Genomic DNA, 27916 nt, shown 5'->3' with positions numbered 1-27916 from the left:
ACACATGCCAGATGACATTCAAAGATCACATTCCTGAGCATATACAGGCCTGATTCCTATTTAGAATATACATACACGAAAAAAAAAAGCTATGTGATAAAGAGTGTATAGTCTTCTGCTAAATTCAGCTGTATAGTTTTACAAGACATTACAATTTAGAGACAGTGTGTAATGCTATGAGCATAGCTTCTTTGCTGGGCAATGTTCACAGTGATCACAGTACTAAACCTCACCATGTGTAATGCACATTACAGTCTCACAGGTAAAGCATTTTGCCAGTTAAGAACAAGAGTGAAGTCAAGCCAGACAAATATGTCGCTGATCCCAAATTATCTTCAAATTAGCAAACTTCAGGGTATCGCCTCAATCAAAAAGCAGTTTGTGTTTAAAAACAACTTTAAGGGTACGCCAAGTTCCTGAAGCTATGGCTTTGTAGCAGTTAAAACGAAAAATCTACAATGGGAGGACAGCAAGCGAGGTCAGTCAGGTATGGCCCACCAAAATGCACAATGGTGAACACAGAGACTAAGGGAAGTTGCTTTAAGCAATGTGGGCATTAGATGAGCCCTGACACATTACATTTTAACACGTGCCCAAAACCTGTTGATAGCAGGTGAATAGAGTTTTAGTGCATCCAGTATACTGGCAAACACGGGTGGACTGCTGGATTGGACCCATGAGCGGCCAGGGTAGTGCAGCCGGCTGGAGGCACAAAGCTCAGCCAAACACAGATCCAAGTACACTCTTCTTCGTGGCTGGTTAGTATAATCGTGTTCATGATATGCCGCTGCGCAAAATTAGCACCAGCAGCAAAGTAGAATATACGGGACAGTTACAGCAATATTAGCTCTGTGTATCGTCTGATCGAACTTTGCATCCCCAGGTGGTACCGCCAATCGAGCCACTCACGTTTACGCTACCGCTCGTCCGGCAAACTACCCACGTGTGCATGAATACCCGACACATTAAATCTCTCAAATGATGCCTGCTCTTCAGTTCATTGAAAATCTGCCTAAATATACTGCTGACAACTTGAACAAAATATGTGAAGGCTTACAAAGTAAGAGAATAGCCAGGTCCTGGACCAGAAATCTTTAATCACGTTTATTCTTTGAGTTATGGTGCTGCAAACTTGTAGATGCATGTAATTTTATGTGTTTATTTCAAATCTGTAGTCTAATATTATTTAACTTGCTTCTAATTTTATGCAAGTTTATTTTACTTAACTTTTGGAAAAGCTTGCAAAGGATCAGTTTCTCAGATTCCAGTAAACGAGATAGCAATGGCTTTTGCGCGATTCAAAGAATCCAATAAGACCAACGTTAGTGCTCTGCCCACCCTAGAACAAGACTTGCGGTTGACACTCGGAAGGCTGTTATTGTGGACGTCAACTTCAAAGCATGGACTGACACATCAATGAATAGTGGTGTTGAATACAAAAAGACCACGATTATTGTCCACTTCTTGGGCGAACAGTTTCATATGCAAATTAAAGCCACGACTTTGACCTCATTCTCAACTGCCAAAATGCCTAGAACTCCTGCACCAAAAATGTGTATATATATATGCCACCGATACAGGAAGGTTGTTAGTGACAAAAACCGAGGCACCATTGAGAACAGCAACACATGTGCGGAAAAGTGTAGCACAACCGCTACGGAGCAGCAGGGTCTGCCCACCACAAACCAATTCTATGATTGGCTGGGAGAGAGAGAGAGAGAGAGATTGTGCAGAAGTAGAAAAATACACAAAGATGGAACTACATACACACACACACACACACAGGCAAAAACACAAACGAGGCATCAGAGCATGGTAGCAAAAAATTCTAAGAAGAGAGCGGCAAAGCCTGTGTACACCGAACTATAAGCTGAAGCTATGACCATGTTAGTGTGCATTCAAAATGCAAATATGGAAGGCAGTGATGATCACGGGCATACGCAACCTGCCCGACTTCAACCACAGTATCCTTGACAAATAGCTGCTTAGTCTCATGACCACAGCAGTCACGCACAGAGCCAGCCGCAGGGATGACATGTTTTCATTTCATTCGGGGGCAACTGTTCACCACCGAGTTAAGGAAGAAGAAAAGCCAAGCACAGATGATCCTAAAAGCTGTCGCCAACAGCTTCATGTTGGTGAGAAAAAAGTTATTCATAGCAGCACCACCATGTGTGGGCACAGAAAAAAAAAAGTCTAATAAAAGTGGCCCTGCATTTAAGTGCAATTGCCCCGCACAGTCTTCCCATATTGCCCTTGCCCCCACTGCTTCCCAGCACAACACCCCACGCTATCAAGCCAGTCTCGTGAACCCCCAGAACCTCGCAACAGTTTTGCAGAGGCTTGGCAGTGCAGCGACATGGGACAGGGCAGTGGTGCGTCTGACTGAATTGTCAACACTAGGACGACAAAAACCACACAGCAATGCAAGGTGGCTTTAGGCCCAAACAAAACGAGAGTGCGTACACACCAGGGCCAAACAGCACACCTAAAAAAACCACATGGACCTCTAAGGGCACATTCCTGCACGCACACACACACACGCACGCACACATGCTAGCACACAGGCACACACACAGATAGGGACAAGATGCAAAATGGCCAAATGCATCAGCCTTCACGCACACGCCTGAAAACAAACTGAAAACAACTACACACTACAGCAGAGTTTTGCAGAGAAACCAATAGGTGGCAGCGAGCAAGCACTGGCCTTTATAAACGATGGCAGACACTGGACGAGCGCAAGCATAAACTGCATAGATGAGGGCACTCCCTCAGTGCGTTCCAAGAATTGTGCCATTGATTATGATCCCACACATGTCGCCTACTGCACACGGGGAGGGATGCTATGCAACTATCCCCACAATGCATAGTTTCGACATGCTGAGACAACTGCACAGCAAACAAACCATGCAGGGTCCACAAAATCCGTAAGCACAGAGGAGATCATCAAAAGTGCTTCTAATGGTCCAATGCCTCCATTAAAACAGCGTGTCAGTTCTTGGGTTAGTGTTAAAGTTTTCTTTTTGAGACTTATAGCCTTTTCTTTGTTTAATATTTTTTCATATTTTTTCATTTTTTTAATAATTCATAAGCGCTAGTTCATTGCTGGCACATTTCTTGTGCATATTCTTTTCAGCAAGGCATAGCCTTGTTAATATAACATCCAATACTAGTGTATTGAATGGACAGCAGTAGAAGAAAAAAAAGCAAGCCTTAAGCTGAGGCGAGTCATCAACAGAGCACCTCATTTCCTCTAACGAAGGTTTAAACAATCACAATTACAAGCAACTGTTCAACAGCATGCGCTAGCTAAAACACGGTTTAAGAATTGATTCAGATGCATTAGAGTGAGCATGGACTGCAAGAAACTGCAGAAGAGTGCAGATCTATTTCAGCACCAGCTGGCAATCTTTTGACTCACTAAGCTGGCAGATTCTATTTGTGATGAATAACAAACTTAACAAGCTAAAAAGAAAATACCAACAGGCTTACATTTACAGACATTTCAGTAGAACTGCATTTACAAATGCATGCTAAGCAAACATTATTCGTAATAAACTAAGCTGCATTAAATTTTCTGCTTCCAAAGCTTGCCAAAGCACGCTCTGGGTTCAAGCACTGTGCAAACGCTACAACTGGGCTACAGCAGCAACTAATTTGGGGCGCCTGAGAAATATTTTCCTCTAGACCATACACATAGCCCAATCTATCAAATCATTCTAAATGATGATAATCACATATAAACTCATTCCAAAAGGAGCAGCTTGTAACAGATCTGCACTAAACAGTTATCCTGGCTAGCCGAAACTCGTAATTACTACAGGTTTCAAAGAAAAGATCTAGAGCTACCAATTCTGGGTGATAATTAGGGAAAGTGAAGACTGTGCACAGGCTTACATTAGAAGGGCCATCACAGAAAAATGACACAAGATCATTTAGCGGCAGTTTTTAGCAGCAAGATTGGGCATATCATGCTGCTATATTATAATGTTACCGGCCTGGTTTTGTACAATAACAGTAACGAATTGCATGCCAAGCATTGCCAAACCACACTTCCTCTTCCAACTCACTCCAGTAGAGGGCACTCTATTTTTAATGTTTGCTAGCCACATCATTCAGTCAACTCAACTATGTACACATAAGCAGAAATATGGTGACAAGATTGCTTGAAGCTGTAAGCAAGTGTAGAGTTTGTGTGCGTCATGTTATAGCCCCTTCAAGCACCAACTGAATCCATCTAAAATTTCTTTTCCAACATTTCTTGAATCTTAAGTCTTAAGTATCATTCATTTTTCATTATTCATTTTTCATTATTCATTTCATTTTTCAGTATCATCATTTTTTTTTCATTAACTTCGTGTTTTTTGATGTCTGTCGGTGCTATGTTGCCAAAATGTATTAATTCATGCAATGTTAAATTACTAATAGGAGGTCCTCCTGACAGTTCTTGTAACTCCGGGACCTCCTTCTGTACTAATGATGAATGATGAAATAATAAAGAAAGTGGCTGGCTGCAGAACAGTAAAAATTCTGAATTTTTGAGGGCAGTTTTATTGTGTGCGCAAGTATGGACTCCATACTTGAAGGCTGAAAATACTACAAGAATAATGATAAAATCAAATGCACTAAATGCAGTATACCTGCATGGTGCTTTGTTTACCTAGGATATTACCGAATGTTATGCAGTACACACTAAAAGGTCGGATGACAAGTACCTACTACGTGACCACTTCCTAGCTCTACTGGCCAACACCAAGACATTCATCTTCTGGCACTGGTTTCTAACACATTCAATGCATGTATCTTATTCTGCAGCACTAATTATACAATGCCATATGTTAAAAATATTGTTTTCTTTATTGCGTGTAGTCACAATGCCTAATCTTGGTCTGTACAACTGCGGATACACTGTGCCTGCAGGGGATGTTCCCGATTCATAATGGCTAAAATTATAAGCACGTAACAGCATCAAATGAGCTCACTAAGCTGCTAGACACAATCAATTCATGATCGTCATCAAGAAATAACATCGTATGAAGCTCTAACGTGAGCCATGTTATATCCGAGACTGTGCCTGTGACACCTTCTAGTTAACAGACAATGTAACCAAATTACTTTAACAAGCCTACTCATTTTTTTTCCAATGAATTTGCCCAGTTGCACACACTGATGTAACTTTGCAGCCTGTGCACAGTCTTCGCAAAACCCGCAGCAACGACAATTTACGTCACACAGAGAAGAGAGAGAGAATAACTTAAGGAAAGTGAAAGAAGATTGGGAGAGAAGAAAGAGAGGCAGAGAACTACAAAAACAACTCAAAATCTGCTGTAAGGCAGGGATGGCAGGGCACCAAAGGAGGATGCATGTTGATGCTTTCAAACAAGGCGATAATACAGTATTATTTGTAGCATGCCTTAGTCCTTCACCTATGAATCAGTGCTGATCAGCAGCAGCTACATTTCTTTTGAAGTCCAGGGTCACTATCTTGTACACGTTCGAAAAGCTGACAATCAGTTTCGCTTCACGCAATTGTCCAAGCCACGCCAATATCGTGGCCTAAGTCAAACTAGGCCAATTGCATGAAGCGAAACCAAACATCAGCTTTTCGAACACGTACAAGATAGTGGCCCAGCAGTCTGCAAATTGAACTTTGTATAGTTTGGGGTTACCGTTCACACAGGCACGCACTCACCAATGCAACTTAAAAAGTTAACCAATCAGTATGTATTGAATTGACATTATTACCTAAGGTATTCACATAACCAAACAGGCTATCAGTAGCCAAGCCAAGGGGTGGCACACAGGGCAGGTGTCCCCATCCATAAATTCAACATTAAAACTTGCAATTTTCTTTCCACAGACAGTCCTGAGCTTCAAGTTTTCTTGTTAGCCTCCAAGTATTGGCCCTACATGTCATTCATTCTTTATTTTTTTTTTTCAAGGATATATCTGAGAGAAAAAGCGAGGAACGTTAGGGAGCTAAACCAGATGAGCATCCATTTGCTACCCTACACTGGTGTTAAGAAAAAGAGGGAATAGAAAGAGGAAAGCACATACTATCAGTATGCCAGTGTTCCAGACTTCGGTATTGTCTTACAAATGCAGTTGGACCCACTCTTTTTTTTCTGCCCTTTCCCTCATTTAGCCCGAGCTTCACCAGCTCAGACAAGCTGGGCAGCTGCTCCGTGCTACAAAATGCACAACCCTAACAAAGTAATGCATCCTCCTTTGTATTTTTGCTTGCACTGGGTCCAGTAGGAGTAGGAGGACGTAAAATTGGGGTTGGGGCAAAGGAGCAAGGAACTGGCTGGCCTGCACAGGTGTGGGCCGAGGCCCTGTTCATTATTGCAGAAGGGTAGGGTCGGTCGGGAGAAGGACCGGTCAGCAGCGCTTACCTGTGTCTGCAGCCTGGTGAGTCCCCGTATCCAGAGGATCTGTCCTGTGCGCTTGACATCCTGCGAGAGGGAGCCAGAGCTGCCATCCTCGACAAGCGAGGCTGTGGCGTTCATCTCTTCCGGCGCTCCCGATCCCCAGGTGAAGGTCTTGGGGATGCGCTTGGTCGGCACGGTGGTCACAAGCTGGCCCCACACCAGTGTGCCACAACCAAAGAACACACACCACAGCCACTGGTCCAGGGACAGGGCCTTCGTTTGGAAAAACACACTACCATACTGCACTATTATCACCTGCACACGTAGACCAGGCAGCATGGCAGGGGACACCCCGGGAGTGGCCGAAGTCAGGAGCAAGAGCAGGAGAAACGGGGAGAAGACATACATTAGCCAGATGCTCAAAGAGGATCGCAGACAGCTACACCAGGTGCGCGAGGTAGTTGAGGACATAATGATGACTTCACAAACAGCAATAATATTTCAGACAAGAACCAATATATTCATTCTAAATTTTGTACATCTCTTTTTACTGCTGCTTTCTAAGACTGCTGAGGAAAACTTAGTACATTTAGCCTCAATTATTGACTAAATTCCGCGATGATAACAGCTGCCTGCTAGACTCAGGTATTGTGTGTTCATGTTGGCCAGTGGTTCCACAACAGCAAGCTTTTAGTGAGCATTTAGCATTGCAAGATTGTTAGTCTCCATCTTAGTCATGCCCCCTCTACATAGAAGTGTAGCAGGTTTATAGACTGAACTAAAACATCACAATGAGGGTGACGTGGCTGCAGAAATTCACAGCCACTCACTCTTAAGTCGCACAGATCCTGTGGGAACAAGCAAATGCATCATTTAGGATAGGCACATAATAACACTGTGCACAGAAAGTTTGGCTATCGACTCTGCCGTTTGAAGCTGCTTTGCAGTGACCATAATTACCTTTTTCAGGGTTGTCACTCGTCAAGGCCTCCACATGCTTGAGATACCCAACCGCCTTAATATGCCTGCTCACTTGCACCCCTAGTTTCTTGTCACGGATGATAATTGGCTGTAAAATGTGGTCTAAACCTCAAAAAAAAAAAGGATTTGGCGACAATTAAAAAAGGTGGTGACCTCCAAGTCTCTGTGGTCTGTGTGTAAGGCGACAACTAGGACAGCATACAGCTTCATCTCCTGTGTCAGACTGAAAGCTGATATTCTGGAATAATTGTACCAGATAGGTGACAAAGGGTTCGGCAAAAGCAAAGCACCTAGACAGATATAATGAGAATTTTAACTGTATGGTGATCCAAAGCAGTGTCCTAAAGTACCTCATGCACCCCCTAGACTGCGCTATTTGCATAGCACTTCACCAGAAAAACATGCACTGACACAACATTGAAGAGGTAACAATTCAAAAAGACAGTGCGCTCAACATGCACGCCAGAACATTGCACTGCAGAAAATAAATGCAGTTAAACTTCACTATAATGAAGTCACATCCTATACAAAAACACTTTCGTTATATCTGATATTCTTCATTGCACATACGTTCATCATATGCTGATATATCATCATATGCTGATATAAGAAGCATTTTTGGATTAACTTTGTTATATCCAGTAATTAATTACACCTGTGCTCATTATATATAAGTTTCATTGTATTTGGATAACATGGACAGTGAGATGAGATGGAATTTACATGCCTGGCGCACACGAGCGACAAAATTGAAAGCAGAGGTGAAAAACTACTGATTAAAGAGACTCTAGAGGAACACAATCAATTTGGAGTGATAAAGCATTCTTTGAAAGCTTTTTGTCAATTTCATGATAATAGGCTTTTTTTTTAATCAGAAGAGAAAATGAAGGTAAAGGTTTCATTTTTCTTTAAATTTTGCCCCAGAACCCCTGCCCTGGCACGTTAGTGTGAAATTTCAAACTATATTTTTTTTCCTATTTTGGCTGCATTGACTCAGTAAATGCTCCCAAAACCTGCCATGTTCAATCTCCGGCTCCCTTAGAGCACAATGCAGTCCATTTTTACCAATAAGCAGTTAACTAGGCACTTGCAGACACCATCAAAATCCATGTCATGGCAAACTGGTGCAGAAACTTCAAGGCAGCTTTTGACACCCTGTCTTTCCTTTCTTTGCACTTTTACTGACTAACCAAGTCTCTTCTCGTGGTAAGAGTGCAGTTTTGGGTATGTATAAGGGCTAGTTACTAGTTATTTACTTGTACAGGTTAAATCACTTCTCTCTTTAGAGTCCCTTTAAATATAGACCTACCATGAATATAATCATTTTGGAGATGCTAATAGACATAATTTCCAATATATGTACTACATACATACATAACCTTAAAAAAAAAGCAGCATTTTATCCGGTTTTAGTGTAGCAGAAGGAAATAACTGGCAGACATATGAAAAAGCGTTTTTACTAACATTGCATAATTACAAAAAAATATGCCTTATGATTTTAACAAGGTCCGGCCCTGCATTACAAACAGCGCCCAGCAAGAACGAAATGACACACATACATATGTGAAAAAAGTGTGTGACATACTTCTCATGGTATCAGTTTAGCTTTCCATTCCTTATGAGCAATTTGACTAAAAGCCTAAATACTAGGCTTGTGCAAACCCAGGATGTTTCCAAATATTGGATCGAATGTTACGCTAATAAATGTCTGCTCCAGTTTGAACTTCAGTACCTGGATTTTTCTGTATTTTAAACTAACAAACATGAATTTTAAAGCGTGTGCAATCATCAGCTTCAGTTTTGGTAAGCAAGTTGCATTGCCATTAACATTGCTAAAGGCCAAGACAAGCCAAAGACAAAGTACTTGTTTACATTTGTCAACAGATTTTTCTGACAAGCTTTTTGAACACCCCTGCTTCAACCCTACCTTCTTGACTGAACTAATGTATAACAGTAATTAAGCACAACAGAAGTTTCAAACGCCTCAAATTTTTCAATTTTTTTTGGATGTGATCTGCATTCACGATGTACAGAAATTGTAGCTGTGAAGAAAGTCGCTACCATTTCCGCTGACCCTTATACTCTCACTTTTATAGGCGAGGTGATTTCTGCACTTTCCAGGAGCAGTAGACCTGCTGCGAACAGATGTGCATCGACTGCGCATTGAACCATAACTTTAGTGCCAGACCAGGCGAAGCAGCACTGGTTAGGGCTAACAGGCGAGGCAGTGCCCTATAGCGAAGATTCATGGCTGGCCTGCATGGTGGTGGGTGGCAAACTACTGTAAGAAGATTGCTGCTGTGCGAGTGGCTCATCATTGATTGGGCTTGAGATTATGCGTATGACAGGGCCGTAGAAGCAGCGGTCTGCACCATGGGCAGCAAGCCAAAAAGTGAGCACATTTACAGTAAACAATTCATTTTTCAGACGCTTGATTTTTAGGACATGCCGGATAATTCATATGCCTTTGCAGCACTGTCCCGATCCTCACAGAGCCAATGTATAAACATGTCTGAAATTTCTGACACTGAAAACCTTTGCCTCAATTTTCTGGACTATTTGCCGTAAATGCTGGTTCCAAAAGCCCCCACTGCCACCATTTCGATTATCTCGCAGTGTCGTACCAGCACTCTTGCACACCAATCCGCTGGCAGCTGTAGGCCTGATGGCAACGGTAGGCCTAGCTGCTTCAATGTTTGTTTCCAAGCTTCCTCCTGTTTGGTGCAGCGTTTTTCATTGAAAGAATTCGCTTCTGTCAGCAATGGCGCTGACTCCGCCTCTGTCATCCTCGCGGATGGCTTCGAAACCCGATGAAAACGGCGGGGATCGAGCGTTCCATAATGCCAGTTCCCAAAAGTCAGCTTCGCCGCAATACAGCGGTGTTACGCGGTGAAGGATACGTAATGTGTTGTGGTGAAACATACCGAGAATGAAAAGGGACCACTGTCATGGGACAGAGTAGGAGTTCTTTAATTTGCACGCGTGCACCCGCCGTCTTCTGTCACAGTGCAAGCACCGATAAGCCTAAAATGTGTACTGGCAGGCCTTCATAGCCATTTCGGATGCAGTTGATCCCTTAGGGGCAGGAAATGGAATGCATTTGTTTCTTTTTTGACATTTTCGCGGACCCCTAGTAAGTCCGAAAAATCGGATGTTGACTGTATTAGGTTTGACTGTACGCCTACTGGATGGAACAGATTAAACTCACATGTAGGCGACAGCACCAAATTGAACTTGAACAATACAGCCCAAACTAAGGCCACCGTACGGTCAAGGTCACACTTGTAGATGACGAGTGACATATCTGGCCATGTGACGGGCAAACACGAAATGTTCTTGAGGCCTCAAATATTGTAAAATTTCAAGTACACAAATCTATAACACTGAACAAAAGTCCATAAATTAATTCTCTGTGCTACTGGCATAATAAAAAATGTATAATGTGCATTTTTTTGCCTCAGAATATCTGAATAACAGTTAACGAAAAAAACTGATTCCAGAGATGAAATGTTTTACACCTTTGCAAGGATCTTGTTTATTTACTTGTCAACTCCTGGCTCTTGTATTAAGGTTTTATGCAAATCCACAACTATAGGAACTATTTGTTTCAAAATTATTCGACACTATTATTATTCGCTTCGACTTCGCTTGGAACCCAGAAACTGATATTCGCACAAGCCTACAAAAGCCAACAGAAATCGGGGTCCAGCCACTGAGGTACCTTGGACCCCTTAATCCCACAGTAGTGCAAAGAAGTCTTCTTACAAAACCGTATTATGTAAAAGTCTATAATTGCCTTTCATCTATAGACAGGTATATACAGAATTCGGAAGTAAACGAGCTATTTTCCCGTGTTACTATGCACTCCTACTTACAAAAAACTGGGGACTTTCGACGACAATACACAAGCCCACTGACCTGAGCAACTGCAGTGATGATCAGAATGCTATAGAAAATGGGGTTGGTTAGGAGGCCCTCGAAAATATTGCGTTCCCCATGGATCTTGCGGGCATTAACCTCGTTGAACAGGGTCATCATGACAAACGTGTTGAAGATGATGGTGAAGTGCTCCGAGAGACGCACCCCCATGCCAGGGTCGATGTCGAAAATCTCTGGGCCTGCACAGATGGGCCAGAGACTACCTTCATTTGTGACCCATGGGCACTAGGATTACAATATCACAGGTTTCCTCATGCGATCATTCTGATCAAGTGCATGCATGGGCACCAGGCTAGAGCACTATTGTGACACCAATATAGTTACTGTCCTTCATAAGGCATAAACTTCCTGCAAAACAAAGGTCAGCTTCCTCACACAGCAGAAACTCCTTTCAAGGTCACCAAGTTGAGGAATTTAGAATTAAGACACAATAATTTAGTTTAGGACTGGCTGCTACTGGAGCAACTCCGACACACATTGTCATCACATGCACCTGCCGTGTACCTGCTTGCCATCACTGCACTAGACTCTCTATCTAAGCATTACTAGATAATGAAACTCTTGGTACATATGTCTGCATAGAGCAAATATTCAAGAAGACACCATGCTGAACCTAATTTTTGCTTTGAGGAGAACTCGCATGCACTAGAATGCAGGAGTTTATTGCACACAGAAGCTATCTCTAAAGGCCTTGCAGAGGGCTCATTAGGATAACTTTGGGCCTTCCAGTAAAGGAAAAATTTGATTGTGCAGATAGTGGTAGCCATAGGCAGCGCCGAATAAAGGGGTGGGTGGGGGGGGTGAGCTCCGGAGCACGAGCCCCCTTCGACGTTGCTGCAACGTACACTCCCCCCCCACCCCACACACACACCTAAAATGTCATTACCAGAGTTTTGTCGCACACATCATTTGAGGTTTCTTTTAGCTTGCCTTGACCTTTTCACTTAAAATATTATACTAGCTACTAGCTTGCTTCATAATTCTTGGCACAGACATGCACAGCTTTTAATTCATACTTTCGCTCTGTTTCTGAAAATCCTGACAATAGGAGGACGCGCATTAGAAGCACTAGCAGCAACTGCATCATCAGTATTTTCTCACTTCAACATAGTTTTAAATTTCCGCTCTAAACACCATGCACATAGACAATACAGTCGAGCCCACTTACAACAATATTCAAGTGCCATGAAAATTCCATTGTTTTAACCGATGATTGTTATAACCGGGTTGCATGAAAAAAAATCAAAATGGGGGATGGCACAGCTGGTCCGAGAAAACTATAATGGCGGGAGGCCAGTTCTCTGCACCACCTTCCTCCATCCGACTTCTGATTGTGTCGACTCATTTAACTGTTTAACTATGCTTCCTGCGTGCTCGATCCGATCGCATGTTGTTAACAAGCCGCAGCTATCGGCGTTCAAGAATGGCACTGTTATAACAACTAAAAGGAAGGGTCACGGGCAGCATGTGACATATGAGCTCCGTCGAGGCATCACTTTGATGGCCCCAAAAGGCGCCTTTTAATAGAAGCAGGAAGGTTGCCGCGGCAGCATGTCAGCTTGCAAAATCCAGAAGAAGCACTGGAGCGAGATCACCAAAAGCATTTCGCCATGTACTTTCCACAGGCTTGCACGAGAACACCGCATGTCCATCAGCATTGCTTGCTTTACGCGGAATTTGACAACATCCTTCTCCAGAGCATCCAGGTGCTCCACATAGTGAAGCGGAAGGTCCCTTCCAAAAACAAGCCCATGAGGGACTGAATCATCTACAGAACCTCCCGCAAGGACAATGTTGAGGCAGTCTGCCCTACTGCGTCAGCGCTGCTGTCGTGGCCGTCACTGTCGCTATCCGATGCAAGCACATTCATGACAATTGCCTCATTGGTTAGAAGCACTGCATTTGGAAATTTATAGCCGTGCGCTTTCTTTTCACCAGCAACATTGCCGATGATCAGCAGGCAGATCAGCCATTTTCCATTTCGGCGGCAAGTCAAGCAAGGCTGAAAAACAACGTGGCCAGGAACGACTTCGACGCAACGAACAAGTAAAAGCATGAGCGACTTAATCCGTTAGCAGAATTGAGCAGGATGAGGGCCATAGAATAAAGAACCAGCTGTGAAGGCCGTGTGGCAATGTGGGAACAGCACCGCAGCGCTGGCAACGTTGTCAGCGCAGTTGGCGCGGTCCATTTGTGTTTCGGAGGGTGGCACGGCACAGAGCTATGGACGCAGCCAATTTGTGTTTGGAGGGGTGGAAGGGCAACGGGAGAGATGCGCGTGAGGTTTGCATGCATCTCTCATGGATTTACTCATGGAGAGAAGTGCGCAGCAGCAGTTGGGGTGGCGCCGACCTGATAGTCAGCCACTCATAGTACTCACGGCGGAGCAGGTTCTTAAAAGGCGAATATCCAGGCTTGTTTCATGACCATTTCGCACTAAACTGGCAGGGATCGATCACGTATTTCAGCGACGTACATCACAAGCTTGGCCTACAGCTCCGGAAAGCGTCTAGACTTCGGCCCGTGGGAAATTCTTCCCTTGCCGTCACAGATGAAAATTTTGCTTCGCTGCAGTCGCCACTCTCGCACCACCCGTTCAGAAACAACAAACTTGCGGCCCACTGCGCAGCGATTTGTTTCATCGGTGTAAAGGGAGGCAGCCCTCTTGAATGCTGCTGTGAACGAGCACCGAATGTTTAATGGGCCTAGAGCCCTCATGACGACTGAAGAAGCAGGGAAGTAGCACGTAGCTGGCAGTGAAGTTGAACGCGTCAAACTAAGTGCTAAGAGCTACACAGGGAATGAGAAACATGTGAGCGGTGTCTGCTCTTCCATGAACTATTGATACTCCCTGCAAGCGCCGCCGTTCTGAGAGTGCTGCCACGAATGGAACAGCGGCACTTCCATCAACTATCGACACCCCCCCATGAGTGTTGTGTGCACTTTAAAACTCTAGAGAAATGTAGAAAACCCTTCCGAAAATCGAACATATGCGCGAGATAGTGAAAAGCTAAGGGTAGGGCCATAGAGCAAACATAAAATTGTAACTACATTGTAGCTCCCCTGATATATTGTTGGTCTTGCTTTCTTTTGGCTGTGCCATGTTTTGGTTTCGATTGTAAGCCGATCCCCCCACTTCAGATGTTGAAATTTAAAAAAAATAAGTTGATTTACAATCATGTAAATACAATATTTTTTGGTGCCCATTGGGTTGAATGACACAGCTTACATGCAGCCCTATGAATAAGGGCTGCATGTAAGCTACACACACGCTACATGTGCCCTGAAGCTCGACATACTGGCTACAAAAGGGTTCAAGGTATCCTGCTTTCATTCGTGCGCAGCTACATATTATATACTGAGGTACACATTTCTTGCACTCCAGAAACCGGAAATTTGGTGCCTGATAAGCAGCAAAAGTGTCAACAACATGTTGCTTGCTTCATCTATGGACAATCTTGCACGCTGTCTGCTATTGCAACCTGTTGTCCATGCTTTTGTTGCTTGCCAACTACCAAACTCCTGGTGATATAGCAGAGAAATAACCTAACCACAAGATATGCAACTAGTTACATGTTTACAAGAAGGATACTCATGATGTAGTATCTAACGAACTGTCATGCACCATATACTAAAACTTTGGACAATGTAACACAGCAGCACTACAAAGTACTGTGCGTGGCAATGCTGAGACGAAGTCAGGATAATCAAGCCAGTCTGAAATATGTTGACTACTGAAAGTGAAAAGATGGGGCTGAAATATCTGTACCGAGGAAGAGCAGCAGGAAGATGACGGTGAGCTGGTAGATGGCATGACCCAGGATGTTCTTCATCATGGTGCGCGAGATGAGCGGCTTGGTGCGACCGTAGGGCTTACGCAGCAACAAACTAGATGTGGGCATCTCTGTGGCTAGCGCCAGGGATGCCAGGGTGTCCATTATTAGGTTCACCCACAACATCTGCACCGCCTTCAGGGGGCTGTCCTGTATGTAGAAAGTAAGGCAGGAAATTGTCAGGACAAACGGCAAGTACTTGCATCATGTGCAGCTCAAGTGAACAACACATCACACACTGCACATTATCTGTGCTGTGTTTAAAGCAGATGACTCAAACTTGCAGTTGTCTATCTTCCTGTTTCGAAGGTATACTCGCAATCTTAGCACCTTTAGTATTACCTTTAGACAGTAACTGCTTGATCTGTGTATTTTAGTTATTCACAGATGGCACGCCTGCAGATATATTTTTGTTAGCTTATCTATTTCAGTGAGCCTATACTGATACATTTTATTCGTGTTCTGTTTGTCACAAAAGTGCAAAGGCCATCAATCTCATCACCAAGATGAGACTGATGCATTTAAAGCATGCATATTTGCAAAAGTTGACAAGACACCTGTCACTCCAGTAAGGCATCATACTAGACATTTACCCCCATATTCATAAATGTATCTTAATCTCAAGCCCATGCTTGACTTGATTTAAATGACACCTTTCTTGCATGCGGCGAAGGAAATGCAATGAGCGCCTTGATCACATTCACGCTAGGCATCATAAATGATGAAGTCAAGCACGGGCTTCAATTTAATTGAAAAGCACTTCGGAATAGGAGGGTATGTCGTGTAAATTGCGGAGCATCCCATGTAGCCACTGGTGGAGGACATTGCCCCCAGCTTGCTCACCCTAATGGCGCAGGCACCCGTAAAGGCAACAATGACAGCCACTGTGTTCACAGTGAGCTGGAACTGAAGGAACTTGGCAATGCTGTCGTAGACATTCCGCCCCCACATGACGGCCTTCACAATGCTGGTGAAATTGTCGTCAGTCAGGATGATGTCGGAGGCCTCCTTTGCCACATCTGTGCCAGCAATGCCCTGGTGGAAGAAATTGAAAGCAAGCATGGCTGTCATTAGCCTTTGCGAAACTAAATATATTGCAATGCCTTTTCTTTTGTTTCAATTCAAAATTCCTCCCAACAAGCTGCAACAGCAAACACAAGAGAGCCATAGTCTGTAACTTCAAAAAAAAAAAAAAAAGGTAATGAAACTTTGAAGCTCAGACAGCTTCGTGATCCGATTTCCACTTAAGTGCCAGTGCTACGCATCATGTTAATGTCGCCTGTTGCCTTAATCACAATGATGATTTGAACTTTCCAAACTGTATGGCCAACCAGCTGAACCAACGCACCGAACTGTGGGGAGTAAAGGCAATCTGCTTTATTTGCTATAACAGAAAACGCCCATTGCCAGCCTGCCTTCCAGTGTGCTGTTTTGAAGTTATTTCCTTGTCATATAAGCAGCATAAGGAGCAAAAAATCTGGCAGGTGATCTTATTGGAAGTAAGCAATTACTATAACCTGCCTAAAATCTCTACGTCATGTCACTACTGTAGGCAGTACATTAAATTGATGCATTAAATTGATGCATTGAATGCTGAATAAAGTGCATTCAGCATTATTTATGCTACGCATGTGCAGAGAGCCTGGGAACCTTGAAATGACACTCGGATGCCAGCAATACATTGTAACATTAAAGTTTTTACGTACGGACTACTTTTACCATTGCAACTGTAATACAGGAAGATCAGATCAACTCACCATGGCGAACCCCACATCGGCTTTCTTGAGGGCAGGCCCATCATTGGTGCCATCGCCCGTGACAGCGACAACCTCTCGGTTGTCATGCACTTTGCTTTCAATAATGCCCTTGACCAGGTTGTACTTGTCCTGCGGGGATGATCGAGCCAGCACCCGCAGGCGGGGCCACACCTTGTCCAGCAGTGGTTGCTGGATCTGCAAGGGTCAGAGGTCACATTACTCAACCACTCATTTTCGGAAGAATGTTATTTTAGAGCAGCTACCTGTTGCAGTACCCACGTCCCTTTAACAGCCACTCTTGGGTTTTGCCACCAATGTCTGTTTGCACAAATTGATAAATTAATGCTGGCCACCTTGTTTCTATGTAGACGCCACTTGCCTGCCTGCAGTTGAATTTACTTCCCGATCAACATTTTCCGGTCTGCACCTATTCCTATCGACAGCCTGCTACAGTCAAATCTCGTTACTACAAACACCACATTCACGAATTTTTCAAATTTATGAATGTCTTAAAAATCCCTGCCAGATTGCCTATATTTTCAATGTAAAGATATTTCAGAACTACGAATTTCAACACAGTGCATATTTCAGAATAATGCACACAGTTTATTTTCCCTGTTATAACCGAGGAACAAACCAAGGAACCAGTTATAACCAAGGAACAGTATTACAAATTCAGCTAAAAGTAATAGCGCCGCAACTCTCACGTAAAACAGAAACGGCGAGTGCAGTAGCTATCACCATCACCATGTCGCAGTAGCTATCATCATAACCATGTCGAGTGCCAACTGCTTCACTACAAACAACTTCACCAAGAACTTCAAAACAAAGGTTTGGCGATGTTCGCACGAGATCCAACGATGAATGCAGCTAGCGACGGTGCCAAGAAGCAAAAGCAGTTTTTGCTGCAGGATAAATTGGACGTATTGCAGGAAATCGATGCAGGGAAAAGGCAAATCGACGTGTGCAGACAGCGTGGCATTGCCCCATCAACCGCCACAACGATTTTGAAAGATCAAGACAACATTGTTGAACTTCACCGGGAATCACAACTCGCTCCTACAAGGAAACGGCTGTGACTGGGAAACTTTCAAAAGGTGGACCAAGCTATTCTCACGTACTTCAAAGAGCTATGGACGAAAAACACATTCTTCCTCAACACATTCCCGTGTCTGGCCCAATGCTCCAAGAAAAAGCCTACAAATTTGCCAATGCACTTGAGGTAACTGGGTTCGATGCCAGTGCAGGTTGGCTTTTTCGTTTCCACTAAAGGAACGAAACAACTTGGCAGGTAGTCTCGGGCGAGGGAAAGGCTGCTGACAGGGAAGGTGCAGCCTCCTAGCGCTATGATCGTTTTCTAGAGGTGGGCCGAGTCATACTCTAAGACAATATTTTCAACGCAGATGAGACTGCACGTTTTTATCACCTCCTGCAAGAACACACGATGTACTTCAAAGGGTAGCAGTGGAAAGAAGGGAAGAAGTCGCACCTTCGCATGACTGTACTGCTCTACTGCAATGCAACAGGCACGAAGAAAATTAAACCACTCATCGTCGGCAAGTATGCAAAGCCCCGCTGCATGAAAAACATCATGTAGTTATACCGTACAACTGCTGCGCCAACAAACGAGCCTGGATGACCAGAGAACTCTTTTCCAAGTGGCTCATCAGACTCAACAACCAAATGAGGAGGAATGACCGGAGAATTCTACTGGCTGTCGACAAGTGCTCTGGTCACATTGTGAATGAATGTGACGCACGTTCGCTTGGAGTTTCTGCTGCCAAACAACATGTCCTAGCTGCAACCCTTAGACCAGGACATTATAAAGAGTGTGAAAGCAGAATTTTGCAAGTGCCTTGTGCAATGGTTGATTGTCAACCTCCATCTAAAGCAGCCGACTGCAATCAATATTTGTCAGGCAGCAGAAATTCTCACAGGAGCTTGGTGGAACTTGAAAGTGTCCACCATTAGCAACTACTGGCAAAAACCAGGGCTTTTTAGAGTGCCTGCGCAGCTTGAAGATGGCCTGGAGGTGACCAGGAGCTACCCAAGAGACCTGTGGACCAAGGTTGCAGAACTGCTGCCCGCCGTCTCTTCCTTCGACGACTATGTGGAGTACGACAGCGCAGCACTAACGGCGGCGGGACCTGACAACTGAAGAGACTGTTAACTGCGTTCGTGATGTCTCCATTGACGATGACGGCCCGAAGGAAGACAACTGTGGGTCACCGAACATAGAAGACGAGATCGTGCCGAACAATGATGTTTTAGTGCACATGAACAAAGTCCGCACTTTCATCGCTCGGTGCAATGACGTACCCAATGAGGTATTGTGCAAAGTGGGAAATGTATAAGCATTCCTAATCAGTCATGCGTGCTGCACGTACCAGAAGAAAATAACTAATTTCTTCAAATAAAGCAGATTTGAAGTGAGTGAAACATTTTTATTTGAGAGTATGCTTGTCTGCACACTAGTTTACTGCCAAGGTACGTCGTCTTCATTCCTAGGTTTGTCCACTGACTTATAACCGCAAGTTTTTCATTACAACAATATTTTAATATAATGAATTATTTTCAGCGGTCCCGCATGACTTGTTATATTGAGATTTGACTCTACCAATGGTTGGAAATTCATATTTTGCTGCTTTTCAAGCGCTCTCGGATAGCTAGCTCCGTTGATTAGATTATTCAGGAACTATTTTATTAAGTTTTGCTTTTCCGTATTTGTGGAAGTGCCTTCAGAAAAAAGGCGTGTTCAGCGCAATGGGTGCTTGTATGAGTAGTTTCCAAGATGGCGTCGACGTCTGGTGCCACTTATCCACCGAAACATCGTATTTCTAATGTTTCTGATGCATCTGTGCCAGAGCGTTTAAACTTTGGAAGCAGCACTGATATGGAAACCAACTTCAGTTCGTCAGATTTCAGCACAAGGTTTTGCTTTCTTCTCTGAAATGTATTGAAGCTGTTAGGTGGTGATATAAAGATATCCTGCCTGTTGTTAAGGTCACAGTTCTTATTTGCAGAGTGATAAGATCCTTTAGGCAGAATCATTCGCTGGCAGCCATGCAGAGGGTAGAGTTTTGCGCCATAAGACAGCCGCGAGTCAATCTCGGCTCTGCGCTAGGGCTAGTCACTAGGGTTATCATTATCTTATCTATTTCAAAAAATTCTTTACATAAAAAGCTGATATTTGCCAGAGTATTACATAGGTCCTTTCCATTGAAAATACATATTCTGAATTCTTTTTACATAGTCATGCATATGTAAGGCACACGTAATGGCACCCTGCCCACCAACAGAGGTGGCTTCTGGCAAGCACCATACTTATAAGCGCGAAGTAAAGTTTTCATTGTGCAAAGCAACAGGGACATTCTCATATGTTTTACTTTTCTCATTAAAATTTTTTTTTCCAAATTCTTTTTTAATTATCATGTTGTTTGCGACTGGTATTGTCAGAAAGAGATTTTCTTCCTCAACAATTTGATACTAAAGTCGACTTCCGTTAATTCGACCCTGACGGGACCAATGAAATTGATTGCATTATGTGGTGGATCGAACTAAACAAGGTGCATAAAGAACACCAAGCCTACCACTGAGTCCTTCAGCAGAATTTGCCCTATTGTAACATGCTCCCAAACCAAATGCACTTCCACTTCCTATGTGTCTAAAGAAGAAAACTACCTTAAAAATGGAATTAAAACTCTTAAAATGTAGGAATAAAATGTACACCCAATTCTTAGCAAGAAAAATGGACAATATGTGTTTCACAATGGCAGCAGGTTTCTTCAGCTTCGCTACAGAGTTCTTAGCTTTGCCGCAATACACCATGTCATGCGGTAAAGCATACAAACACTGGAAAGGCCGTTTTGGTTTTGTGTCTGATTGCACAGCCCATGCAATTTTCAGCCCAATATCCCTGAGAAAAAAGAAGCATATATTAGAATCGCGTAAATACCGTAATCAGACATTATGAGCTGAAGAGACATTATAAGTTAGCAAAAGTGAAATTTCATGGCAGTTGGCCTTGAATATGGGCAAGCAGCACAGATCTCTTCAACATATGCTGGGGCCTTTCCATGAAAGTTTGCTAACAAAAGTCATGTGGCATTACTACAGTCGGTTGATACCATAGACACCAATTCTCCTGCACCAACTTCGAGAATGTTAAAGAAATGTGTTTAAAAAAATTTTTTAGAGTGCCACCAACCTCGCCGCTAGAATCTCGAATTCGCCGGTTGAACTCCTTGCCTTCAAGAACAAGGAAGTCGTCGCCTGGCTTGATGATGCCACACTTGAGCGCAATAGATCGCGCCGTGTTGACATTGTCTCCAGTCACCATGCGAACGGTGATGCCCGCTCGCTGGCACTTACGAATGGCCTCGGGGACCTGAAACGGAACAAATCACAGAAAGCTCGCAGATGTTTTGGCGCCGCATGAACAAATGCTAGTGGCAGCAATATTTTCAGAACACGCAAAGGTAAGCACAAGATTCCTGCATTTGTTCATGAAGGTATTAGTGGACGCAACTCACTTCAGGGCGTACAGGGTCTTCAATGCCCACAACGCAGACACAAGTGAGGTCCTTGACAATGTTGTCTTCATCTTCCCAGTCTGGCTCTTGTGGGACTGCTACCTCATTGGCCTTGGTGTTTGACCCCTGCATTAAACAGTGATGACCTACCTGAGCAAACTATTGAAAAACTCTAAGGCAGTGAAAACACCACCAGCCCCACATAAACGCATCAGAGTGTATTCAGAGAGACAACTGCAGCCTGAATAGCCATAAATGTCTACCTCTTGCTTAGGCCTAATTATTTGGCTTGAGAACAGTGGGAAGGGTCAGAAGCAGACAGTAAGGGCATGACAAGTTTGGACAATGTTCGTGTAAGCAATGCTTTGCACGAGAAACAATGGAAATGAGGTAAAAACGACTTATTTTAAAAGGCTTCGAGTAATTGTGACCATATTTTTTTGTAACATGAACCAAAATCTACGTAACAAGCTTTTTTTCGCATTTTGGTCCTATAGAAGTGCAGTCACAGTCAAAAAGAATGATGCTGCCTCAATGCAGCATTGCACTCAGCAGAACACTATAACCATGCTGCCACTGTGCCGTGTAAAACATTATGAAAGCAAATTAAAAACAATTTTGAACACAGAAGGCCAATCGTGGCTGCTATAGCAATGTTTACACAGACAGACCAAAGAACAGACAAAACAGTGAATAAGATGAAGTTTTGTCAATGCTAGAGCAGGCCTTCAATATGATAGCCAAGGCATTATGCACATAGCTTGTCATAGAAGAAGGGAAGATGCAAAGTGAAAATCTGTGCAATCACAACACAATGACAACACAATATCGCAGGTGCCTCTTTTAGTGTTCTTGGTTGTGCGTCCTGAATCACTCAAGATTTCACTTGATGCTCGATGTTTCATTAGATTGCTTCAATCTTTGCCTATTAGTGAGCTTGAACACAGTCCTGTAGCTTGTAACATTAACATTGTTCTTGAGGACAAAATTGAAAAAGTGCAACCCAGATTGTAAACACACTGTGCAACAGGTATGGAGGCCATTCTTATTAGAGTTGAACCCTGCATTAGAGCACTGCACGAGCTTGGGCATTCCCAAAAACTCAAGCTTGGGGGGCGGGTCGTGCAAAGTAGGCGTCCCGGCAGACTCAAGCCAGGCCTAGGCCTGAAGTTCAGCAATGTGCAGAAATATTGCGCTATTAAACAAGGCATGGGCTGCAATATATTCCCTTAGCCAGATCTCTGGCTTGAATGCGACAGTTTCCGTGGCAGGGGATATCCCCCTACCACGAACCATAAACACCTAACCGGTAGGCATCGAGAAGCTTAGTGCCACCATTGTCACCAAACTTCTCCAATTCTAAAGTCTCCATTCCTGAAGCTGAAGCTTTAAAATTTCCACTTCTTCATCATCTATATGAAAACTCTCCTTTATTTTTTTTTATTTGTGTAAATGTTTACCACTCCTATCTTCTGAAAGTGATCGTATCTCTAAAAGCGAATGACTGAGGATGCTATACGTTGCCGCAAATCTACATTCGGTTACACTGAATCCGCACAGAGTGCCCTGGGGTGGCATCAGAACCAGCTTTCTTGAAGCAGGGGGACGTGTATTCTTGCACGATCACTTTCAGAGTACATGCTGGAAGAGTGGCAGCCCACACTGCGGCCGCCATCCGAAGCATTATAAGTGCATGTCAGAGGGATGCAGTTGTGCCATTTGAAATAGGCAATTGATGAACAAGACGGCGACCAAGAGGTGCTTGTGATGCATGCAATTGCTTCCAGCGCTTTACTGTTTTTGTAAACGAAAATGGTGGCAGCCTTGTAAGCGTACTGTGATGGTGTTTTATGCAATTCAAGTGGGAAGAAAGTGCAACTGAGCAGTTTTTTTACTCTGTTAGCACAGTTCAATTCACCAACAACATTAAACAGCTGAATGCAGCCCACCGTCAGGATGTAGTCCTTGTAGGCAATGGATATGGTTCGCAGCCCATTGGATGCCATGGGCTCGATGACCGTCCGCACCAGGCGATCCTGGTCTTCTTGCCTAAAGTTCTCCACTTGACCACCAGATCCAAAGATGTAGCTGCACCTAAATGCACACAAGCCACATGGCTGACCGTCAGTTGTGCAAAGCTTGTGCATTGCACAATTTATTTTACATTCGATTTCAACGACACATATTACAACATCACAAAATGCAATGCAAAAACTTGTCCGTACCTCTGAACTTCTGCCACACATCTAAGCTACTAGTAACACAATAGCAGTGCTGTAAAAGATGACAGCATCGCCTCCAAGCATGCCTTAGAGGTAGCAGACGACGCACAAGCGACATCGTGAGTGAGTACCAGGTAAACAGGTCATGCATATTGTAATTATTGCTTTGGTATACAAATTCATTTATTTATTTATTTTTTGCTCCAATTGAGTTCGAAATCATGTATAGCTGCTGTCCCCACTTGGATGGTAGTTTTACAGAGTTCTTGTAATTGGTGCGCAGTGTACACAGATTCAGGAGTGTTTTCCTTTATTCTTTGTTGATCATACATTAGGATACATTTCTGTTAGGCATAATTAAAATTACTGAAAGTACTGCATTTAGTTTTGCTTTTAGCTGATGATGCGACACCATTGGTGTAAAGTTTTGTCAGTAAAAATAATGTGACTTGCTGCATTGTGGTCAGCTTCGTATTGTTGGGGGTTAGGGTGCTTCAAGCTGCTCCCGCAGCTTTTTCCCCCAAAGTCCTCCATTTTTTACAGAAACAATAAAGAAAGAAAGAAGGAAAGGGAAAAGAGTTGCATGCCCTGATGAGCGACAAACAATTTCAGATGAGTTTGTGGAACTTCATGGAGATGACAGCGCCTCTCAGCAACCACTGGTGTCAAATAGGCATGAAATACAAAATATAATATTGGCGCCGCACATGCACAGCAAAAACCCTCAAAGTTAAAGCTCCTGCAAGCTGCTGGCCATCTGGCAACGCTTAAAACTTGCTGGTGCTGTTGGCTTGGTGGCCCCCCGGCAAGGTACCACTAGCACCTTGCCTTCGCACACTAACATCGCTGCCAACTTCCGCACTCTGTGCACACAGGCTGCTATGCTTCGAGTGTCATGTAGTACTCTCAAACTGGTATGAAACATGAACAGCAGAGCACACAGTTTGCAGTAACATGCCACCCAATCAGAAACACCTAGTAACTTTGGCCATGGTAAACTGCTGCACATGTGTAGTCAAATTAAGGGCACATAGCTTCATGTCCTGCTCAATTGTTCTCAGCAATCACTTGGCTCATTTGCATTTTGTGAACAGGCAGGCAGAGCACTGCAAGCGTCCAATTTTGTACAGTGCTCGTTGCTGGCTGCCAATGAAATCGGACACTGGATGCGACCGAACGCCTCTAAACAGCAACAAAATGATTTCTTTACACTGGCATCCGGTAATGCATGTTGTATGAAGTCAGAGGCTTGCACCTCTTTGTCAGCATGCTCACGTAATGCTGTTAAGTTGATCGACTGCCGAAAACCTGATAGCAGCACTTAAAGCTTCAAACCATTAACTTGACTGAACGTGCACAGCAGTTCGCCACGGTCATGAACAAAGAGTGCAGCAGGTACCACAAGTCAGAAGAATTAATTGTTTACGTTAGAAGAGTAAAAAAACACACATGTATGGTCCTTTTTTTTTTTCTGTCTGTTTTGCAGTCCTTTGGCACTGCACAGCAGGCATGTTGTGTCTGCTGCAGCTCACCCAACTAAACAAAATTCACAATTTAACACAGTTTTACAGCAAGAACGACTTTGCCATATCGAGGTTATATTAGACCTTTACTTGTGCAACAGTAAGTAACCACAGGTCAACGAGCAAAATTTTAAAGTGAGTAGCTTTCGTTGGCTCTTTCACCCATTTTCATGGCAGGCTGACCGTTGAACTAAGCAAGAAAAACCTTCATTTATTCGTTCACTTGTTTGGGCTATTAGCTTACATTGACAATCATTGTTGATGGATTCTGCAGAACTGTTCTTTTCTTAGGCAGCAATTTCAAACTCTACGTGAACATGTCTGCATGCCAAATTCCTAGTGCTCAGAACGCAGCATGGGAAGGATCTCACTTCTTCAGGACGATTTCAGAAGCACCCTTGGTGTAGACGCGGAATCCTCGGCCACCATCGAGAGGGATGACAGTACTCATCGACTTTCGGACCGAGTTGAAGGTGTAAACTTTGTGCAGCATTTCCTCGGGGATGTCATCCCGCACACTCTGGTATTCCTTGCCAAGGTCAAGCACAAAGCCCAACAGGGCGCACTCTGTCTTGTTGCCCACCTGCTTTGGAAGTTCACCCGGATTCTCGGGAAGCTGCATGAGTGGACGTCACATCAGAAGTAATCCCACAGTGAGATGACACAAGTAAACAGCTCATACACTTTTCGCACATATGAAATTGCATCACGTAACCAAAAGCAATGTCAAGTGGTTCAAACTAGGATTTTTTGGATGCTTCAAAATACCAAAAGTTTTGAGTTTCCAGTGGTAAACATAAATGGGCATGTCTGTACGTAAGTGTCTGTACATGTTTCTGTGCCCACTGCAGAACCTTTAGAGATTAAAGTAAGTAATGTTTAGAGAGCACTAGGTTTGTTGTAACTCTCTTGCATCTCTTTCACGTAACCCTTTCAAATAACTCTTGCAACAATTCATATACGCCTCCAAGACAACTCCATAAACTCACAATTCATACCACGGGCTTATTACTTAGCCTACAAAAGCAGATTCACAGTTATAAAATCATTTAAGGCAATCGTAAAGTTGTACATTGATGACCATGCTACAAATATGTGAAATTAATTTTTGTTCATGGCACCAGGCCCCACCACCGAGTGAGTGACTAAGGGAAGAAAGCCAACCCTTGAGCTCAGGCTATGTTTTGTAAATGGATCTTTCTACACACTTAAAGTTGCTCAGTGCAGTGAAAGCAACGAAGTAAGGTTGGCAAGTTTTGGTACTTCAGTAGGTTGAACCTCTCACTGTTGGTTAGAGGAGTCATGCAGAGACAAGGCATAGGTCAAAGTGCTCACAGCCACCCAGTTATAACTAAGGCAAGTTTTCTGTTTACGTAACTAACCTCTCGGTTAAAGCTGTTCAAAAGTGGAGTTGGATAGCGCTCGCTACAGACATAACATATATTTAGAAATTTTCAGATCTCCATAAGTTTAGCTCATGCCGTATTCAGGCAACTATGGCTATTAAGAATCTAATGAAACTGCAAGGAAAGGCCTCAGATACTTACAATAACCCTAGATGTGTAGGCACTGTTCACTGATATGCCATACAGTATCTTGTCAGCAACAAAAGGTGGAAGAGCTTCATATTTTGGTGATGGCTTATACTGAACACCTGCAAAAAGAATGAATGCATTTAAACCAAAGTAAAGCTCACAGTGTAAAAATAAAGAAAAAAAATGCAGCGAAGGTTTCACGGTGCCATAATTTCAGTCACCACTAGCACACTCCATGGTAAAGGGTAACAGAAAAGAAAGAAAAGGAAAGAAAGAAACAGCTCGTACACAAAAAGTACATTTATTAGAGTAATGGAATCTCACCACAGATGTAGCTCTGCACTACAGTCATGCGGTTGGTTGTCAAGGTGCCAGTTTTGTCAGAGCAAATTGCTGTTGCATTACCCATCGTTTCACAGGCATCTAGGTGACGTACTAAATTGTTATCTTTCATCATTTTCTGAAAAACAGAAGTGACAAAATTACAATTCAGTACAAATGCCAGCAGCATGTCCAAGTTCACAGTCCACTAAAAAACCTTGCGCATGTTTGTATTTGGTGTTTTACGGCAGAGCAGCATCCTAGGCCATACTGTGCCAAAACAAATTCTTTTGCTCTTCAAATAGTTTCAGCTGAACATGTAATAATGTGCTGAAAATGAGGCACTACAAAAAGATGAATTTATTTTTTCTTGCTGTCATTAGAAACCTCACTACGCCTGTAATCATTTGGGAGTGAAATAGATCTATGTCCATGGCCAGTGTAGTGCGTATTTTCATGCTGTGTGTTCTGTTTTCTCTTAGCAATTAAAATATGTTGGACAATCCTAAATTTAACCTCTTACCAGCACCTATTCAACGAAAAAGCAAGAACCAGCTACACTTATTCTGTCCTATGACATTGCCCCAGGCTACACATGAATGAATTATGAAGAGAATGCTTTCGCCCCAAAGAATGGCATCTTCTCAAAGCAGGGCTTGCTTAGTGCCTAGAAAGAACACCGAGCTAAATATCTCTCACATTACCTTAACACAGCACAATTTTCTTAAGGCACACTGTTCAAATGTTGTCAACTCATTCGATCATACTCCTCAGGGTCGCATTCATTTATTTGAACTGTTCAAATTGAAAGGAACTATAGCGCAAGATTAAGCAACATTTTAATGCATGAGTAATTAAATACGCAGATAAAATCCTAACGTATCCTACCCTTGGAACCG

General features: G+C 43.3%; 1 protein-coding gene across 17 annotated transcripts in view; it reads right to left on the bottom strand.

Annotated features, from left to right (window-relative positions):
- The window catches only part of PMCA (plasma membrane calcium-transporting ATPase 3), a 359676-nt gene that overhangs the window by 39986 nt on the left and 291774 nt on the right, over positions 1-27916 (bottom strand). For all 17 annotated transcript variants that reach the window (XR_010566675.2, XM_065441193.1, XM_065441192.1 and 14 more), the window contains 11 exons: positions 27021-27156; positions 26709-26815; positions 25533-25777; positions 23366-23510; positions 21417-21542; positions 21092-21271; positions 16885-17079; positions 15971-16162; positions 15064-15277; positions 11274-11473; positions 6399-6689 (listed from right to left, as the gene is read on the bottom strand). Coding sequence is in view for 16 of the 17 variants with exons in the window: in XM_065441193.1 (XP_065297265.1) it covers positions 6399-6689; positions 11274-11473; positions 15064-15277; positions 15971-16162; positions 16885-17079; positions 21092-21271; positions 21417-21542; positions 23366-23510; positions 25533-25777; positions 26709-26815; positions 27021-27156 (2031 nt within the window). In the remaining variant the exon portion in view is untranslated. The remainder of the gene's footprint in view (positions 1-6398; positions 6690-11273; positions 11474-15063; positions 15278-15970; positions 16163-16884; positions 17080-21091; positions 21272-21416; positions 21543-23365; positions 23511-25532; positions 25778-26708; positions 26816-27020; positions 27157-27916) is intronic.

The sequence above is a fragment of the Dermacentor albipictus genome, chromosome 5 (assembly GCF_038994185.2).
Source record: "Dermacentor albipictus isolate Rhodes 1998 colony chromosome 5, USDA_Dalb.pri_finalv2, whole genome shotgun sequence".
NCBI lineage: Eukaryota > Metazoa > Arthropoda > Arachnida > Ixodida > Ixodidae > Dermacentor > Dermacentor albipictus.
The sequence above is the reverse complement of the archived record's forward strand: the minus strand, read 5'-3'. Positions and strand labels throughout refer to the sequence as shown.